The sequence below is a fragment of the Salmo trutta genome, chromosome 6 (genome assembly GCF_901001165.1).
Source record: "Salmo trutta chromosome 6, fSalTru1.1, whole genome shotgun sequence".
In the NCBI taxonomy this organism is placed as follows: Eukaryota; Metazoa; Chordata; class Actinopteri; order Salmoniformes; family Salmonidae; genus Salmo; species Salmo trutta.
In genome coordinates this window covers 56,203,827-56,224,007 of record NC_042962.1, presented here as the reverse complement: position 1 = coordinate 56,224,007, position 20,181 = coordinate 56,203,827, and the positions used below count along the sequence as shown (strand labels likewise).

The 20,181-nt window shown below is 45.2% G+C and overlaps 2 protein-coding genes across 8 annotated transcripts in view; both read left to right on the top strand.

The window, feature by feature from the left end:
* Positions 1 to 14,186, top strand: part of LOC115196359 (sentrin-specific protease 7) — a 27,943-nt gene extending 13,757 nt beyond the window's left edge. For 6 of the 7 annotated variants that reach the window (XM_029757125.1, XM_029757129.1, XM_029757127.1 and 3 more), the window contains 13 exons: positions 965 to 998; positions 2,496 to 2,723; positions 3,284 to 3,522; positions 5,995 to 6,071; positions 6,198 to 6,314; positions 6,664 to 6,783; positions 7,071 to 7,163; positions 10,576 to 10,748; positions 11,333 to 11,385; positions 11,479 to 11,522; positions 11,611 to 11,679; positions 11,805 to 11,955; positions 12,142 to 14,186. In XM_029757125.1, coding sequence (XP_029612985.1) covers positions 965 to 998; positions 2,496 to 2,723; positions 3,284 to 3,522; positions 5,995 to 6,071; positions 6,198 to 6,314; positions 6,664 to 6,783; positions 7,071 to 7,163; positions 10,576 to 10,748; positions 11,333 to 11,385; positions 11,479 to 11,522; positions 11,611 to 11,679; positions 11,805 to 11,955; positions 12,142 to 12,285 — 1,542 coding nt within the window. In that variant the 3' untranslated portion in view covers positions 12,286 to 14,186. The remainder of the gene's footprint in view (positions 1 to 964; positions 999 to 2,495; positions 2,724 to 3,283; positions 3,523 to 5,994; positions 6,072 to 6,197; positions 6,315 to 6,663; positions 6,784 to 7,070; positions 7,164 to 10,575; positions 10,749 to 11,332; positions 11,386 to 11,478; positions 11,523 to 11,610; positions 11,680 to 11,804; positions 11,956 to 12,141) is intronic. The other variant, XM_029757128.1, reaches the window with a different exon arrangement.
* A 4,253-nt stretch (positions 14,187 to 18,439) lies between these two features.
* The window catches only part of LOC115195166 (titin-like), a 34,149-nt gene continuing 32,407 nt past the window's right edge, over positions 18,440 to 20,181 (top strand). Inside the window, exon 1 of the mRNA XM_029754965.1 lies at positions 18,440 to 18,512. Within this exon, the coding sequence (XP_029610825.1) occupies positions 18,440 to 18,512 (73 nt within the window). The remainder of the gene's footprint in view (positions 18,513 to 20,181) is intronic.

The following is a 20,181-nucleotide window of genomic DNA, read 5'->3' as shown; positions in this document are numbered from 1 at the left end:
TGGAACAATAACATGATAAGCAACTCAAGACCATAACTGGCGAAACATCGGCAGTTTATCACCAGGTGTTCTCCAAACTCCCATCAAGTCCATTCAAGGGCCATAAAATCCTTTAACAAGCAATTAAGAAATAGTGTGGTGCTAATGACAGAGTCCCGGGGTGAATTACACCGTGGTCAGTGAGTCCGGAGCAGTTGCCTTGTGGTCAATAGATTACAGTGTCAAACTCTTGTTGTTTTCCACTGTGAGATCAGCAAAACAACATTGCCTATTTTATTTATTGATTTATTTAGCTGCTTTTGTCATGTCTGGAAACTTTCCTTTCGTTGTTGAACGAGGTCTTTTTTTATTGACAACCCTTTTAAACAGAATATGTATTATTCTGTTATGATTGGTATTGTTTCCATAGCAACCATGCTAAATAGCCTTCCCTGTAGCTCAGTTGGTAGAGCATGGTGTTTGCAACACCAGGGTTGTGGGTTCGATTCCCACGGGGGGCCAGCACAGGAAAAAAAAATGTATGAAATTGTATGAAATCTATGCATTCACTACTGTAAGTCGCTATGGATAAGAGCGTCTGCTAAATGACTAAAATGTAAAATGTAAATGTAAATATGTCCAATGTGAATACCTATCCAATCCTTTCAGATCTACACAAGTGCATCTGGTCTGGGCTAGGGGAATAAGGGCCTAGGGGAATAAGGGCCTAGGGGAATAAGGGCCTAGGGGAATAAGGGTCTAGGGGTTGGTCAAGACAGCATCAGGGTCAGGGGTCAGTCTGCCCTCCTTAGTATATAAACCCAACAGGATGCTTTATAATATCCCTCCACCTGTCTTCAATCTCTTCTCCTTTACCTCTTCTCTAATTAGCTATTTTATTCATCCTCCCTCTTATTACATACCGTAATGACAACATGTCAGCATTTTCCTCCTGCTAATATATTTCATCTCCCTCTTTTTATAGGTAACAGATGATGGCATCACTCTACCGCTGAAAGGTAATCACTGACAGCTTGACGTTGCAGCTGTGTGTGTGGTGTGTGGTGGAGTATGACCTAGCCTAATGATCAGATGGGGAAAGATGATAAAAAGGTCTCAATAAGCCTCAGAGGGTGAAGTCACTGTGTGTTTTAGTCTTTACTGCAACACATGCAGAGTCCTTCCCTTCCCCAGGGGGATCATATGGGCTCCATAGCCTCCCTGATCCACCATCTTCCTGCTGCCGTCATAGATTGCGGCCTCAGTGTCTTTGTGATGAGACTTAGGTCAAGGTATTCAGATGAGGAGGGCAGCGGGCAGATGAGTGGTAGTCTGTTTGTGCCATCGTGCCAACTCCTTGGCCCTAATTGTCATGCTAAACATGTTTGGCTTGACAATGAGCAAATGAGTTGGCAAGAGCACAAACAGATCTGGAACCAGGCTTGTGAAGTCAGACGGGCAAACACACTTCTGTTCTGAAAGTGTAGTGCTGAAATTCATTGTCCAGGAAGGAAAGGTAGGCGGCCAGTACGATGCAAAAAACCTGTAGTTAAAGATTTACAGGTATTATATACATGTAGAAGGATCAGATCAGCCTATTCTATATTTAAGCAATAAGGCCCGAGGGGGTGTGGTATATGGCCAAACCACTGTATACCCCGGCTAAGTGCTGTTCTTAATCACGACGCAACGCGGAGTGCATGTATACAGCCCTTAGCCGTGGTATATTGGCCATATACCACAACCCCCTGAGGTGCCTTATTGCTGTTATAAACTGGTTACCAACGTAATTAGAGCAGTAAAAATAAATGTTTTGTTATACCCGTGGTATATGGTGAAATATACCACGGCTGTCAGCCAATCAGCATTCAGGGCTCGACCCACCCAGTTTGTAATATTAATTATGTGTAATGATTTAATTCCAGCTTGACGTTCCCTTAGATAACCCATCTTTAATCCTTTATATAAATCTCATTACGGTTACTCTTGTTATTGTCCCATGGCTTACCCTGTTGTTTACTGTAGGTGAGCATGTAACGACCCTGGTCAACCGTCTGTGACCCTGTGAGGGTCACACACACGTGCCCCCATACACACACACACACCTCTACACACTTACCTGTTTTTCTCTGGACTGGGTTAGGGTTAAGAAGCTCAGCTTAGGGTTCTATTTACGTTTGGCGACGGTAGGCCATACTGGTTTGCACGACTTTTTCACCCCACTTGACTCCGGTTGCATCTGTGGATCTTACTAGTGTCCTAAGACGCTTATGTTGAGCAGGAGGTGGTCAGTTAGTGAGAGCATGGTGCTAGTAACTCCAGGGTCTTGGAGTCGTAACCCCTGATAGTCAGTGTATTAGACAGTCTTTCTGCCTTCTCCAAAATACTGTATAAGACCCTTAAATAAATGATATAAATAATCCAACAAAAAAGACTTCCCTGTCATCAGATATCCAGTATGATCAAAACAGAATTATTACACCTCGCCCCCCCCCCCCTCCCATCTTCTCCAACAGATTCCAGGGTGTCATCCGAGGAGGAGGAGGGGGGGGTGTCGGTGAGCCTGGTGGCGTCTCAGCTCAGGGGGTACGCGGTCTGGGACGGGGGTCTAGCCCAAGACGGGAGTCTCTTCCAGGGTTGTCCCAGCCGAGCGGCCCCCTCCCTGCTCTTCCTCTGGGTGTCTGAGGCCCAGGCCAACCTGGTGCAGACAGAGCTCTCAGCCCTCCACCCCGTTACACTGCCTGGTAAGACTACCGTACCAACTGGGAGAATTAAGACAGAGAAATTCATTACAATGTTAGTTGAGACTTGAGAGTCCATGTTAGCTTTAAAAGAGCAGCCTTGTAAAAGAGATGTCAATCTCAGTGTGACGTCCCTGGTTAAATGGAGGATAAATAAATCTATAGTAATATGATTAGTGGGTCAACATATTTTCACCAGATGCAGAGAATTTGATGCATGATGCGGGATAAATTGGGACTGGTGTTCTGTCCGATCCAGAGGTGGATTAATTGAGTTAAAGGTTCAATCAAGCTGTGAAGGTCAACAGGAAAACAAACTTCTCAAGATTCTGCCTCCAAAACCTAATGAAAGACAAGGAAGTGTAGAAGTGGTGTGTTGTCCTTAATGTGGGCCAGTTAGTGAGTGTTAGTGGGTGGATCACAACGCAGCACACCGTCATGACTCTACCACACTTTCTAGAGGAAAGTCATCACCTGCCAACGTGTGGAACAGTGTGTGCATCTGTCCATGTGTTAATGTGTGTGTGTGTGTGTGTGTGTTCCCTCCTATTGTGGCTATATAGGTCAGGCCTGTCCATTCCTCCTCCTGGTCCTAAGAGAACAGCTGGGTGATCTGCAGGCTGCTCTGCTAGCCTCCATGCTGGATGTAGAGGCCTTCCGTCAGGGCCGCTCCTACGACCTGAAGAGCCCCCTGTCCTGGGCAGACGGCCTGGCACTGATACACAGCTGTCCCCAGGACGCCCACCTCCTCACCCTGCTGGGGCAGAGCCTGGTGGCAGACCCCGGCCTGGGGACAGCAAAGGTCAGTATAGTCACTCAGGAGCTCAGAACTGTGTGAATATATCTGTCTGTGTGTCTGTCTGTGTCTATATGCTTGACAGTGTGTATACCTCTGTGCTCTTTCGTCCCCTGTCCCCCTCAACTCTCCATCCCTCTAACTTAAGATGCAGGCTCAGCCTCAGAGGTATAAATTGAAAAACCTGTTATAATAATGTCTGTGTTATTCAATCCACTGTGAGGTCTGGGTGCTCAACATAACAGCAGGTTCTATGAAGGCCAGTTAGTGGCGCCAGCTAGAAGAAGTGGCCCTGTCAGCACGCGCACACACAGTGTGAGTGGCCCCTGACTCAGTTTTGATGAAGTGGCAGTGTCCAGTGAGGGGAGAGATGGGGATTGGGAGATTGCGGGGTGGAGATGGGGAGATGGGGAGACTGAGGGGTGGAGATGGGGAGACTGAGGGGTGGAGATGGGGAGACTGAGGGGTGGAGATGGCTTGTTGGACAGAGTTAGGTGGGGTTGGGATCACACCCAACCAGCAGCAGAAGTGAGCTTGGTCTCTACTCCCTCACAGGTCCTAGAAGGATGGTGGAATTACACAGGCAGTAAGAAGGGATCTGGGTGGGCGAAGGTGTGTGTGTGTGTGTGTGGTGGGGATGATGAGTACGGCAGGGGTGGTGTGTGTGTGTGTGTGTGTCCAGGGAGGGCCCAGGAACGTCAGGGTTTTTGGGGCCATCTGGCATAGACCAAAGTAGGCCACCTCGTTGGGGTCTTTATGAGCTGGCTCCCTTGACCTCATCTTGCGTACCAACTACCAATTCTCTGTCCGTGTATGCAGGTAGAAGATCCCAGTTAAAAGTACGAATAAATGAATGGGCCTGATTTTAATTTTTTTAAACATTTTAATAAAAATAAGTCCACTGAGTAAATCAAACATCCCGATTCTCGAGCTGCAACACACAGACGGAGTTTGCGTCAACGGACATGGAGATTATTCGACGCAGCTACCCGGTGTCTGCCCCTCCTATTTGTTGTGATGCTGAGTTTGCCGACTGTCAGCTGTAGGTAAACACTTGGACAAATCCCTTTTCAACTCCGTGTGTCGTGGAAAGGTAAACATTAATTGTTTCAAGCTAACGTTAGCGAACATAAGATGGACATTCAGTGGGCTCTGAAGTGCCAGCAATTCACTCGCATTTGCTAGTGAAAGAAATTAAATGCAAATACGAAAAATAACTGGGCGCATTTGTGCGATTGTGCTATACATTTAATTCTGCGTCCCATTAGTTGTATTTTCACGTAACATTACGAGGATCACGCAACCTGATAGACTGTAACTGTAATTATGATCCACGTCACAAAAAGCAGTACAAAAGTATAATAAAAAATAAATATTAATATGTTGGCATTAAATGGAGTCGGGAGTTTAGAAGACTGCACGATGAGGAATGAATGAGTGTCCTGTATCAGCTATAGAGGCAATGCTTCTAAAATGCCTTTGCACTAGATTTGAGATTTTATAAATTTCGTTAATCTGAAATGATGTATGCGCTGCAAAGAAATCCAATAGGCACCTTTACCTAGGCTGAAACGGCGGACTCTTCTAGAGAACAGCGTTCAGATTCCCTTTGCAGTAGCCTACTGAAGCTTTGTGTAGCCAGTTTGCGGTCTGTGTCGATGCGATCATTTGTTTTTATGTTTTCCAAATTATTTAGCTTTTAGTGTTGATTAGGAACGGTGTCTAAAAAGCCACTACTTGTGAGCTGGCCCTAGTGATTGGCCCTGTTTGAGAGGTGACCAACGTTCCTATACTATAGAGACTAAACTTGAGCGCATGTGCTAAGAAAAACTTTATAGATACAAATGTTTTATCGTTGATAGGACATTTGTACATTTTGTACCTAAACAAATAACTTATTTGTTTAATAAAATAAAAACACTCCAAGAATAAATGCCCTTTGTGTGTTCTTTCTAATTAGATATTGTTAGTGACTTTTACCATATGTGTAAATGGAATGCTGTGAAGAAAGTATTCCAACCTTTTTATAGACTTGATTTGGTACAATTCTATAATTGCGATCAGACTCACAAACAGCGCGCGTGCGGGTGAAAAAAAAACAACAATTCGGCTGTGCTCTGCTCGCGAGTTGAATCTCCAATTTGCCGAGTGCGTCTGGTACTCTAAAAAGTTGGACAGAGTTGGCAGGTCTGCAGCATGTCTGGCCAACACACACACAGTGAGTGGCGTCATCCTCTTCCTCTCTGCTGTTCATCATCAGAGCAGACCTTGACTTTATCATCTCCATCCCCCTCATTCTCATCACTCACCAAAACGTTGAATTTGATCACCTGTTTCCCTTGTCCAAAATACATTTGAGGAAAATCCCCCATGCAGTCAGATGAATCTGTAGAGTAAAGTCTGAGGTGTTTGACTGGGGTGATGACTTCTGACGGGTGATTCTGTAATGTTTTTCTGTTCTGTTCTTGTTCCGATCAGGGGAGCCCCAGTCGGACCAGAGGGAACCACAGAAGCAGAGAGCCTTACTCCAGACTCAAGGGCCTGCTGCCCACCAGGTGAGGGCAGTACATCTTGCTGCTCACCAGTTTATTGTTATGGATGGTTTTCAATGTAGAATATACTACCTGTTAGTATTAGTTGTTGTTGTTTACACATGAACTATTGTATCTCTTCATCATCAGGTTGATCCAGTACCCACCCCTCCCTTCTAAAGGAGGAATCACCGTGACAACAGAGGACCTAGACTGTCTGGACAGTGGTCAGTTCCTCAATGATGTCATCATCGACTTCTACCTTAAGTGAGTTCTAGTGATCTGCCTGTGGACCAATGTTTTCTCCTGTCATGTGAACATCTTAGCCAGCTGGCAGACGTGTAACCTGTGATTATACAACGGGTGGGTCTAATCCTGAATGCTGATTGGTTCAAACCACAACTAATTACAATGAAGCAGGACTAAGTGGACATTTCCGACCAGCATTCCATTGACAGGCTGACCACCCAAAACCTAAAACTGACCATTATCATAACCAAACCCTAACATTAGCTTCACTTAACATATATGGAAATCAGCCACGTCCCCTTAGTTTAGCCCAGCCACACAGCATGTGACAGTACAGCAAAACCTCAGCATCTTCCTGTCCCCTCAGGTATCTTCTCCTGGAGCGGGCCCCGGGGCCCCTGGCAGAGAGATGTCATGTCTTCAGCAGCTTCTTCTACAAGCAGCTGACCCGCCGGGACACGTCTCTGGAGGAGGAGGCTGCCTTCCCGTAAGGAGATCAGCACTCAGTGTCTTTTAACGGCTTAGTGGGCGGCTCGACCGCGCGTCACATGGTGCCCCGCGGGGGGCTCATGTTTGGCCTTAGGCTCCTGGTGGCGTGCTCTACGTGTGCTGGTGGCTTAGTCACATGCTAACGATGTTAATGATGGTATTGACAGAGAAGTTAAGGAGCATTTTACTCTTGTTAAGAGTATTGTTAAGAGATATTCTACCTGGATTGTGATGGAAGGAGTAGTATGCGTTGCTCTGAAGTGTTTCCCCTCTCCAACCTCTCAGGGCCCGGGACAGGAGACACCAGAGGGTGAGGACGTGGACCCGCCATGTTGACATCTTCAACAAGGACTACCTGTTTGTGCCTGTCAATCACAAGTGAGTGAGAATCATAGACACGCATGCACTCACACACTCTCTCACACACACTCCTCTCTCACACACACACACACACACACACACACAGAGAGAGGGTAGAGCCAAGACTTGGACCAATAACGGCACAATTTCTGTCGTCCTCGCAAAGTGGAACAGAATATTTCCTGAGGAGATGCATGTGCCCAATTAGCCCATGGTGGTCCAGCACTGCACTACGCTATAGAACCCTACTCTACTCAACACTACACTAAACTACACTACACTATACTGTACTACACTATACTACACCACAATATACAACCCTATACTATACAACCCTACATTATACTATTCTACACTATACTATACTCCACTATACTACTCTACACTATACTACACTGGCCTACTATACACTACACTATACAACACTACACTACTCTACTGTACACTACATTACTCTACACTACTCTACACTACACTACTCTATACTACACTACTCTATACTACACTACTCTACTGTACACTACATTACTTTACGCTACATTACTCTACACTGAACTACTCTACTCTATACTACACTATGCTATACTACACTACTCTACTCTGCTGTACACTACATGTCATGACACCACACTCCCTTGATTGGGGAAAACAGTGCTCTTTTCTTCATCCTTCCCTCTAGCTGTCATGGCTCTGACAAGGAGACATGAAAACAGGGACATTAAACTGGAGCGGAGGCAATGTCCAGGCAGGGCAGGGCTCCAGCATAGTGGAGATGAATGGATGTGGCCTGAGCTGTAGTCTGTCTGTGGGTGTGTGTACTAGTCTCAAGGCTGCAGTGGTGTTGAAACAGCCTCTGTCACGCCTGACAGAGACAGATGTGCGTACCTTCATTCATATGGCTGTAGGTTGATGACGGCCTGGATGGGGTGCTGCACAGCGTCATGTTCCCTCAACTCCCCACTTCACTTTAGGACCACAGTAGAAGGGTTTTAGTCGACATACTGTACCTTTGTCCCCGGCACAATGATTTAGAACCCTGGCTCAGTCCGTGGAGTGTGGCTCTTGCAATGCCAAGTGCTGTAGGTTCAATTCAATACAATACACAATACACAATTCAAGTCACTTTGGATATCAGTGTCTGCGAAATGGCATATACACTGCTCAAAAAAATAAAGGGAACACTAAAATAACACATCCTAGATCTGAATGAATGAAATAATCTTATTAAATACTTTTTTCTTTACATAGTTGAATGTGCTGACAACAAAATCACACAAAAATAATCAATGGAAATCATATTTATCAGCCCATGGAGGTCTGGATTTGGAGTCACACTCAAAATAAAAGTGGAAAGCCACACTACAGGCTGATCCAACTTTGATGTAATGTCCTTAAAACAAGTCAAAATGAGGCTCAGTAGTGTGTGTGGCCTCCACGTGCCTGTATGACCTCCCTACAACGCCTGGGCATGCTCCTGATGAGGTGGCGGATGATCTCCTGAGGGATCTCCTCCCAGACCTGGACTAAAGCATCCGCCAACTCCTGGACAGTCTGTGGTGCAACGTGGCGTTGGTGGATGGATGATGTCCCAGATGTGCTCAATTGGATTCAGGTCTGGGGAACGGGTGGGCCAGTCCATAGCATCAATGCCTTCCTCTTGCAGGAACTGCTGACACACTCCAGCCACGAGGTCTAGCATTGTCTTGCATTAGGAGGAACCCAGGGCCAACCGCACCAGCATATGGTCTCACAAGGGGTCTGAGGATCTCATCTCGGTACCTAATGGCAGTCAGGCTACCTCTGGCGAGCACATGGAGGGCTGTGCGGCCCCCCAAAGAAATGCCACCCCACACCATGACTGACCCACCGCCAAACCGGTCATGCTGGAGGATGTTGCAGGCAGCAGAACGTTCTCCACCGCGTCTCCAGACTCTGTCACATCTGTCACGTGCTCAGTGTGAACCTGCTTTCATCTGTGAAGAGCACAGGGCGCCAGTGGCGAATTTGCCAATCTTGGTGTTCTCTGGCAAATGCCAAACGTGCTGCACGGTGTTGGGCTGTAAGCACAACCCCCACCTGTGGACGTCGGGCCCTCATACCACCCTCATGGAGTCTGTTTCTGACCGTTTGAGCAGACACATGCACATTTGTGGCCTGCTGGAGGTCATTTTGCAGGGCTTTGGCAGTGCTCCGCCTGCTCCTCCTTGCACAAAGGCGGAGGTAGCGGTCCTGCTGCTGGGTTGTTGCCCTCCTACGGCCTCCTCCACGTCTCCTGATGTACTGGCCTGTCTCCTGGTAGCGCCTCCATGCTCTGGACACTACGCTGACAGACAAAGCAAACCTTCTTGCCACAGCTCGCATTGATGTGCCATCCTGGATGAGCTGCACTACCTGAGCCACTTGTGTGGGTTGTAGACTCCATCTCATGCTACCACTAGAGTGAAAGCACTGCCAGCATTCAAAAGTGACCAAAACATCAGCCAGGAAGCATAAGAACTGAGAAGTGGTCTGTGGTCACCACCTGCAGAACCACTCCTTTATTGGGGGTGTCTTGCTAATTGCCTATAATTTCCACCTGTTGTCTATTCCATTTGCACAACAGCATGTGAAATTTGTCAATCAGTGTTGCTTCCTAAGTGGACAGTTTGATTTCACAGAAGTGTGATTGACTTGGAGTTACATTGTGTTGTTTAAGTGTTCCCTTTATTTTTTTGAGCAGTGTATTATGATATACAACTGCAGACCTATTGTACATATCTTAATGGGTTTTCAATAGAAAAGCATCAATGACAATACCTCCCGACTGACGTGTAGCTGGAAAATGGGCTAAGCTCATTTAATGGGCTAAGCTCAGGCTAGGAGAGGGGCCACGGCCAGGCTAGGAGAGGGGCCACGGCCAGGCTAGGAGAGGGGCCACGGCCAGGCTAGGAGAGGGGCCACGGCCAGGCTAGGAGAGGGGCCACGGCCAGGCTAGGACAGGGGCCACGGCCAGGCTAGGACAGGGGCCACGGCCAGGCTAGGACAGTGGTCACGGCTGTTCCCGCTAGTGTCTTGTGAATGCCATTTACTCCACTAGACTGACAGGTTTCTATCTTTACACATTGAAACAACACATACTGCCGGTTGCTCTGTATTGCCATGATCAAATCCATCCAGATATCTAGATGAGAATGTAGATATGGTAACACAGATCTCTGTATCCCCAGTCCATTACGCTTTCTCTCCTAGGATAGGATGAACTGTAATGTCCCCGAGGGAAAGATGGTCTTAGACACACAGTAATGCTGTATACAAAATAGACACTGTACATTACACACTGTACATAATATATACGTTACCCTTATCATACACATTGAACACTTCTCATATAGCCACATACATGATACATTGCACATTCCCTTGTCTGATTCCCTTGTGTCTGATTCCCCAGAGCCCACTGGTACCTTGTGGTGATCTGTTTCCCTGGCCTGGAGCAGGCCCAGCATGAGGAGTGGTCCGGCCCAGCTGGAGTGGAGGCCAACGGGGGGAAGAGGAAATGCCAGCCCCAGGCTTCAACTGGGCCTTCTCCAGAGGCCAGCAACCCCAAACTGCAGAACGGAGCAGGTGCGTTTGGACAGCGCCGATGCATTGTGTGTTTGTGATATTTACCTTGGCAGAATCTCACTTCTCTCACCAGGGCCCTGTAACAGCGTTTCTAATCCGCCCGGGTTGTGTTCACACGCTTTGTTTAACTTTAATGATCAAATTAACGTTGGGTTCGATCGTTTTTATTTTGCCTCGATATTGTTGGAAGGTAGCTAGGGGGCTGTTTAGGCTGCGATGTCAGTCCCTAACTCCCCGTTAAAACCCTATGTTAGGGCTTATGTTGTTATATACAACTGCAGACCTCTGAAAATGAGGTCTCTCTAAAACAAACTGTTCTAGCCATACCTGGATGTGATGTTTGTTATGTGTGCATGTTCATGCGTGTGTGTAATTGAATCCCAACTGCAGATGGAATTATTTGGTTGGCCTGGTGGCTATAGCGCAGGTCTAGCGTGCCCTCCATACCCAGCCAAGAAACACTGAGAAACGGAGCATGCACATTTGGCCATAACGCCACAGAACAAAATCAAAGTAACTAAACATTTGCTGCTGATTTAAAAGGTGTGTGTGTGTGTGTGTGTGTACATGCATACGTACTTCAGGTGGAACAGGGGGAGCCAGTGGGACACCTACATTGAGGCCCCACAACCCACCAGTAAATATCACCCTCTTTTGTAAAATAACCAAAAATATCAGATGTTTTGAGCATGTGTGCAACATTCTAAATGACATTATCTCAATTTTGAAGGCGTGTACCCAAGATGGTTGTCAGAGGGAGACCATCATTAAGAAGTGAGTGCATTAACTGTGAGTTAACTGGCTGTACTTCCTCCATCTATAACAGTGTGTGTAATGTCACTGGGTTGTCTTCTCTCTGTAGACCCTGCATTCTCATCATGGACTCCCTGAAGATCTCTTACCATGAGAGCATCTATAAGCTCTTGCGGGAGTGAGTACTCTCTGTGTGTCTGTCGCGCTTGCATTGTTTTGTGTGTGTGTGTGTGTGTGTGTGTGTGTGTGTGGTTCATATGTGTGTGTAGACTAGTTTCAATCTCTCCCGTCTGTCCTCTCCAGTTACCTACATGTAGAGTGGGAGGTGCGTAGAGGAACACGCAGAGACTTCACTGTAGACAGTATGAAGGCTTCCCACTGTACAGTCCCTCTACAGGACAACAGCAGCGACTGTGGCCTCTACCTCCTGCAGTACGTGGAGAGCTTTCTGCAGGTACGGCCCTCCCCCTCTAACCTCCCACGCTTAACAACAAGCTGAAATCGACCATCCATTTCATTGGCATTTTTCTGACTCCACTACACTTGTCTAAAACGCTTGATCTGAAATGATAACTGCCTGTCCCATGCATGACATCACACCTTAATCCAAACCTCTGGTTGGCTCACTGACTTTCTCCAGAACCCAGTGGTGCACTTTGACCTCCCCCTGCGTTTGGAGCGCTGGTTTCCACGGCAACAGGTGTGGAGGAAGAGGGAGGAGATCCGGAGCCTGGTGATGGAGCTGCACGGTCATCATGGCAACGGCGGGAGCAGCTGCAGGTAGCCAAGGTACCTGATCAGCAATGCACTACTACTACAATACCCCCAAACTGTGAAGGACTTTTATTTTTCAAATGTACAATAAATGTAATATTTATACTATTTTTGTATTCCAATTTTTTTTATAGAATGTCACAGGATGTTTGTTTCTCACTTGTATGTAATGTGAATGTACAAAGTAATAGGATCGTCAAATTGAATAAAATTGTTCATTTGTAATGTTTAGTTTTTATGTTATAGAAGAGAGCATTTGGAATGGACATTATTACACAATGATATGAGTTTGCTGAGCAAAAGCATAACTCATGTACTCAGAACAGGTTTCTTTTTTAAATGTCCTTATGACTCACACATAAAACCACTATAAATATTAAGTCAATATTACTCAGTTATTCCTGTTCAGGCGGTTGTTTCTGACCATCAGTCATAGAGGTCTCAATATGCACATGATTGTTTGCAGCTGCTAATCAATCGTGTTATCACTACAGACAAGTCCACATGTTGGCAGTGTTTTAGTTTTGGCTCCTCATGTTGTAGCTGCTTAGTTCGTAAGAAAAACCCAATGTTCCAGTGGGGAACACCGAGTAAGCTTACACAATGACCACTTGTAATATGATGATTAGATCAGCACCTCTCCCCTGTTCTGTTTACAGGCAGAACTAAATTCCCCTCGAAGTTTGTGCTGTATGAAAGTCTAGGGACCTGACTCACTCTGTCATAAGAAACAGAAATTACATTCTCCCCACACAGTAAGGGTTTCCATTTGGGTTTCTGTTTGTTTTCATGGTGTAAACATAGATTTTTTTTTAATGGCGTGTTTATAATGATGTATTTATAATGTGGTATATTCCTGGATTAAAGATGCCCCCAAAGTCTACCTAGCAACGGCTTGACAGAACTCTCTTCTGTCACATCACAATATTGTAGAGCGAGAATTCCAGATATTACCTTTAAGTTGTTATTGTGTGTTTTTCACACGGGCACGGTTAATAGGTTTTTCAGTTTGGGTCGTTAACACTAAGTCTGATTGGATATGTGCTTAACCATATGTACTTAATTGGGTTAAGTTGGTAGAATGAGCGTTTTTGGATAATTGGAGTCTTTGATGCAGCCTCTCACAGCATGTGGGCCCCAGACAGAGCCCTCTTAGACAGGACAGAGCCCTCCTCCTCCACCCCTACTGCTGTTGGAAGGGTAAAGGTCACCCTCCCACACCTCCCAAATCAGTTGGGCTACCACTTTCCTATTCGCCCCATCCAAATCTCTACTCCATTGATTTAGCCACTGTCAGAAAATGGCCCCGCTACTACAGTATAAAAACTAGTGTTTATCAATTCTTCCATATTGTTATCCTAATACTATAATTATGTTGGCTTTAATTCTGTCTTATAGTTCAGTAAAAGCCGTATAGTCAAATGCAGTAGCCGGTTTGAAGGTTTAAATTGTGCTGTTAAGGTAGCCATAGGTTGACTGGTTCACTATGGTTGGGCTTTACGGCTGGGTTCAAGGGTTCCATAGAATGAACCAAGGACATCCGTACTGCTTAACTCGTCTTACACCTTCCAGCCTACAACTACTGATGCATTGGTTTAGGGTCTGGAGATCAGGACTGAGATCAATGTCCTTCCAATAGACCGGTCCAGATAGTCAACAGGTAGTCTGGAGATCAGGACTGAGATCAATGTCCTTCCAATAGACTGGTCCAGATAGTCAACAGGTAGTCTGGAGATCAGGACTGAGATTAATAGACCAGTCCAGATAGTCAACAGGTAGTCTGGAGAGGTGTTTTATAGAGAATCGTGTTAAAGAAGTTTGAAGTTTGTTTTAATTTACAGATAGCCCATTTAAATGAGTTAAACTAACATCAAATCTACTTTGTAATGACAATAAAGAAACTCCATCAAATGACTGAGTGAAAGTCTTCATTGTGAACAATAATTGTTAACTGGCATGTTTAGATGAAAACACAATGCCGTGTTGGACAAAAGAACCATGTATCTTGTCATCTTGGCCACCTCAGCAGGTGGTCAAGGTCAAAGGTTATTGGGTTGCTGTAGAAGACGTTTAACCCCAAATATCTCTGAAAGGGGGTGGTCGTCTGCTGCTGTTATTTTCCCGAGGTCAGGACGTCGGGGGTGCGACCACGTGGGGCGAACAGCCGGGAACCTACCAACCATGTCAACAAAGATGGGAAACGCCGAGCATATGGGACCTCTGATGGCAAGAGGATTTGGGGACTGAGGAGCTCTGCTGTTGGCTCTGGCCTTCATTCATTTGGCCGGCTTCCTAAATGGCACCCTATTCCCTATGCCGTGCACTACTCTTGACCAGAGCCCTATGTGCCCTGGTCAATAGTAGTGCACTATCAAGGGAATAGGGTGCCATTTGGAACATACAGCTGGAGGGCGTCTGCTGAAATGCGTTGGCTGAAGGAGAGGTTCATCCCCAGGTAATTAGCAGGGTCCCTGCTGGGGCCAAGCAGGAGTACAGGTCATTGCCTGTATAAGAATGCTACTCATTTCATTAGATGGTGGGTCAGTGGGGTCACTTGCTGAAAGGAAGTGTTCATTAAGAGGATTTTGTACAGTAAATTGTAGCCTATGTTGAAAAGAATAGAAGCACAATTTAATTGTGTTTAGTTTTCAAATGACTTGTGGTGCCTTGCCGGCATCAATGACGTTCATTTGATAAGTATATATTTGACTTGAGCTGCTGTTATTTAGTATTAATGACAGCATTGTTATGATGAGAATGCCTCACACTCTCAACTGTGTCCTTGCTTACTGTGAGTCACCATAGTTACAGACTGAATGGAATGGAGGTTGGGTCTGGGGCCGGTAGGATTGGGCGCATTTCCGTTAATCACTGTTGACGTGTAGTAGTCCAGTTCTCTGGGCTTGTCTGTCTGTCTGTCTGTGTCCCAAATGGCACTCTATTCCCTATATAGTACACTACTTTTGACCAGAGCACTATATAGGGAATAGGGTACCATTTGGGATGCATTCTCTGTCTTGTAGGCTAGGCCATGATGAGGTAGCTGTGCTCCACTAGGGGCCACAGGAAAGCTAATCTGAGCCGGACTGCTGGATTAGACAGATTTAGCTAGTTCTTTGGACAAGATGCCCCCCCCCCCCAGTTCTTCTGTAGTGTCTTCATAGACAACTAGCATTTCTGCAGGGGTCCAGACTCGTTGACCTTCGGCAACTCTATCATTTGCCTGACTACATTATAGTATTTGTCAAAGGCTGCTGGTAATACAGTATTCACACGGTGAGAGACACCTTTTGATTAGGTCCACCCTGTCCATTCATTATAATCTACAAGGCAGAACTGATCCTAGATCAGCACTCCAATAATATGTGCCATGGTGTGTTGTAATCCTGTATGTTTATGTTTGACTTTGTCCTTACATGTCCTTATTGGTTCCATTAACTCATTGACCGGTGTGAATATCTCATTGTAAGGTTAGTATTACAGGTCTAATCAGAGGGTGTTGTTTTTCTTTGCCTTGCAGGACAGTGGTATCATCTTGATATCTGGACAGGAGCCCAGACCTAACGAAGACACTGGCCCATCTGCTGATCACATTATCCAATAAACCATGTTACCATTGTTGATTCACCGTTGCCGTAACGTCACCGTCATCAGCTGAGTGAATGTCCAACTGTAGCAACAGATTATTTAATTCTAGCATATATTCTGTGTATACTGTTTAAGTATAATTAGTTTGTTGGCTACCTACCTCTGTTTTTAATTGTATTTCCTATTCCCTGATCTGTTGATAATATGTCACCTGACTATAATGTGAAACAACAAAGTTAGCCATTTGACACAGAGATCTCAACTGTACAGGTACTTGGAGAAAGCTAAGTCAATTCAGAAACAGCGATTCATTTCAATATCTGAAATGTATTGAGTTGAGATTGAATTGACCCCAAGCCCTATTATAGACAGCCTGAAGTTTTACTGAATCAGTGAAAATGACTGAAGCTGGCAACATAAGCAGTCCAGGGAGAGTTTTGGGGTGAGAGTGAGTAGATGAAGGTGAGGTCATAAAGGCAGCCCTCTGAGCCTTTGTCCTTTTAAGACTCCACCTACCCTTCTAGCGCTAACTTCCAAACAAGCCTCAGTCTGTCAATCAGGCCTCACCAGAGAGAGAGACCACCTGGCTGCCTTGTTATTCCCTAGTCTCAGCCACCTCACCTCAGAAACCACCTACTCTGCTCTCTGAGAAGGCATGCAAGGCAGTTATCCACTAATGACCGGACGTGTGACAGGTCTCGACCCGATCCCAAGCCCAGCGACATGCACATCCTTACTGACCTGTTCACCGGATGTGCTACCTGTCCCAGACCTGCTGTTTTCAACTCTCTAGAGACAGCAGGAGCAGTCTGAATGATCGGCTATGAAAAGCCAACTGACATTTACTCCTGAGGTGATGACCTGTTGCACCCTCGACAACCACTGTGATTATTATTATTTGACCCTGCTGGTCATCTATGAACATTTGAAAATCTTGGCCATGTTCTGTTATCTCCACCCGGCACAGCCAGAAGAGGACTGGCCACCCCTCATAGCCTGGTTCCTCTCTAGGTTTCTTCCTAGGTTCTGGCCTTTCTAGGGAGTTTTTCCTAGCCACCGTGCTTCTACACCTGCATTGCTTGCTGTTTGGGGTTTTAGGCTTGGTTTCTGTACAGCACTTTGTGACATCAGCTGATGTAAGAAGGGCTTTATAAATACATTTGATTGATACTGGAATGAATCCAATGCTCTATTCCAAACACTTGCCCTTATTTGAAGTCCTATTTACAGATGTCAATTGTCTGCCGCAACAATGTTACACGTTGTGAATACATTAGACAGACGGACAATTCCGTTTGCTGTTCTGATTTCCTTGGTCCTGAAGGGAATAAGCACCTTTCCTGTCAGAAAGGATGAGTAGCATCTAGTCACTTGGGTCTTCCCCCCTGAGCTGCACTGTCCTGCTACAGGTCAGACGAGCTTATTGGCAGCAATGTTCATTACTCACCACCAAATCAGCCTCCCGGGAAGATTGTATGTCTGTGTTGTGGTACAGCAGGTTCCACAAACACTGACCTCTACTGACTCACCTACACATACAGATGTCATATCTTAATTTGAGCCAGTTTGCCACAGCAGGAAAATAATCCTGGAGAAACAGGACATTTTAATTATGTGGATTATAATGAATGGACATTTCTTGTAGGGTTTGATACATTTTAAAGTGGAAATTACGAACTTTAGAAGCCTTTTTAAAACTTGAATACACTACAAGTTTGCATTCCCTGCTGTGCGGGAAAATTCTCAGCAACAAAAGAGTGATCAAATTAAGACCTACATCTTTACTCACCTGAATTTATACTGACCTACCTATACTTACTGCTGTGTGTATTGGCATTGGGCAGAGAGGTTTCAAGATTGCCCTGAAAGACAGAGACAAAGGACACATTCACAGACTCTCTCTAGCTTAAATGAAGGCCACAATCAATTTGTGGTGATTTTGAATGCATTTCACATTTAGTTGATAATGTCACCGTGAGAATCACATTTCACATTGTGAATCTCTACAATACTGTAAATATAAAAGGAATGAGTAAGTAATGAATTAATGTTTTAATCATTTAATAAGCAGACCAAGCCGATCATATCACTTACATTAGCAACTTATAGGATATAAAGTGTGTCCAAGTAGGATAAGTTGTTATTGCATGTTTTGCAGCTGTGAAAATATGCAATTATGTAAAAAATAAAATGACCATCACTATCCCTATTCCCCACATTGGCCTACACAGATTATTCACAAGTTAAACAACCATGCACTGTTAGACTAAAGTCTTGCAGAGGCACCACTAAAGCTTATCAAATAGGATTAGGAAGGAGAAAAAAAATCTCTCGCCAAAGTCCCATCTGCTTACCTGAGTAAGGCTGGGGAGCTGTCTTCAGCACTGTAACCACATCCCGTTACACTGGGGGGGTAGCCTAGCCCCACGAGGAATAACCAGAGGAATAGCCCTATTTTTACACAATGCTATCAAGTGGATGGACAGCATACAAAACCCTCTTGTTGATGACCTGAGAAGGATTGAGAAGATTTAATCTAGACTTGGGCTGCGTCTTGGATCTTGGCTCTTTCAGAAATGCCGGGGCTAACGAGGAACTGTGTTTTTTGGGTTGTGTCTGCCATCCTTCTGACAGGATATTTTGACACGGGTAGGTACAGTAGAGGATTTAATGATGACTGTTTGACTTCTGATCACATATATAACTGTCTCATGTACTTTTACAGATGCGTCGCACGGGGTTGCTATGGATAGTGGTTTGGTAGTGAAACACTTGAAATCTCAAGACCCTTCTGGGATTTCAAGCCAACTGGAGTCAGATGAAGGTCTGGAGGCTTTGACCCACAAGACATACAAAGGAAAGGGTGCTATTTCTAGAAGAAAGCGGAATATTCTTTTTCCCAGTGGAGTGAAGCTTTGTTCTCAAGAGACTGTAGACCAAGCAATAGAAAACCATCTGAAGTACTTTCACCAGCGAGGTAAGCTTTTTCACTACTGTATCTCATGGGCGCTGGGGATTCATTATGACCTGGAGTCTATTCACCTACAATCTTTGTTGTTCAGCCAGATGAATTGAATTCCTGTGATGCGTACACTCTTATGCAAAAGGGTTCTTCAGCTGTCCCCATAGAATAACCCTTTTGGGTTCCAGGTAAAACCCTTTCGGGTTCCAGGTAGAACCCTTTTGGGTTACATGTAGAAACCTCTGTAGAAAGGATTTTACATGGAACCCAATAAGGGTTCTACCTGGAACCAAGAAGGGTTCCTCAAAAGGTTCTCCTATGGGGACAGCCAAAGAACCCTTTAAGGTTCTAGATAGAGTCTTTTTTTCCCTAAGAGTGTATGTAACAGTAGGCTACGCTCACTCCTTTTATCATATGGCCGGCTATGACTTATTACAGATTTATATGCATTTATTGTAATAACACAACCATTATATACTATGGTTGTGTTATATATATACTATATATTAAATATGATCTCATATTTAATTGGGAATGGACAGGTGGGGAAGATAAATAGATGTTTGTCATGTAAATGTGTGCTCTTTAATCACCTCCAACATGAACCATGCAGTAATCAATACTTTTCCAGCCTCTTTATTAAAGCCCTATGGTCATCCACGTGCATGACTTCAGCCGTTGAAATACAGCCCTGTTTTACCCTGTGTTATCAGTGGCTTGTTTGAAACAATGGTTCAGAACCTTGTTGGAACTCAAGGGAAATTACTAGAAGTCAATCAACAACAGTAACTAATCTATCATGATTCAAGGGCTATAGTTATAGTAGTCAGTCATGGAGGCTGAGAAACGTTTAAGGTCAAACGTCCAACCTCATTTTGGTATAGACTGATTGATACAGGTAAGGGACAGATTTCAGATGAGGCCAGGCAGAGAGCCAGGCACCAGACAGCCTTGCACCAGGGTGTCCTTCTGTTAGGTCAACCCGAACACGTGGTGCTCCACCTGGGGAAGCTTAGAGAGAAAGCCCCAGTCCTCGGTCTGAACCCTGCCTCGCTACCGAAATAGTAGTCCTCTAGACATTGATCAGATGAGCCATGCTGCCAGGAAAATATGAGAGCCCTCAGGCCTGCTCCCGCTAGCTCCTCTACCAAGGGATTTCTGGTTGTCCTCAGCCTCCAAACCTGAAATGTAGCCTACAGATGTGGCCGCAGATTGAGAGAAAAAGAAAGGGGGTTAACATTTTTTGCCAGCTTTTTTTGTTCCAAAGCAGAGGTACTGGTACATTGTGAAAATTACGTGCAATACCACATGTCTTGAACTGAGAAGTAATTTCAATGTCAGCAGTGGTGGTGAAAT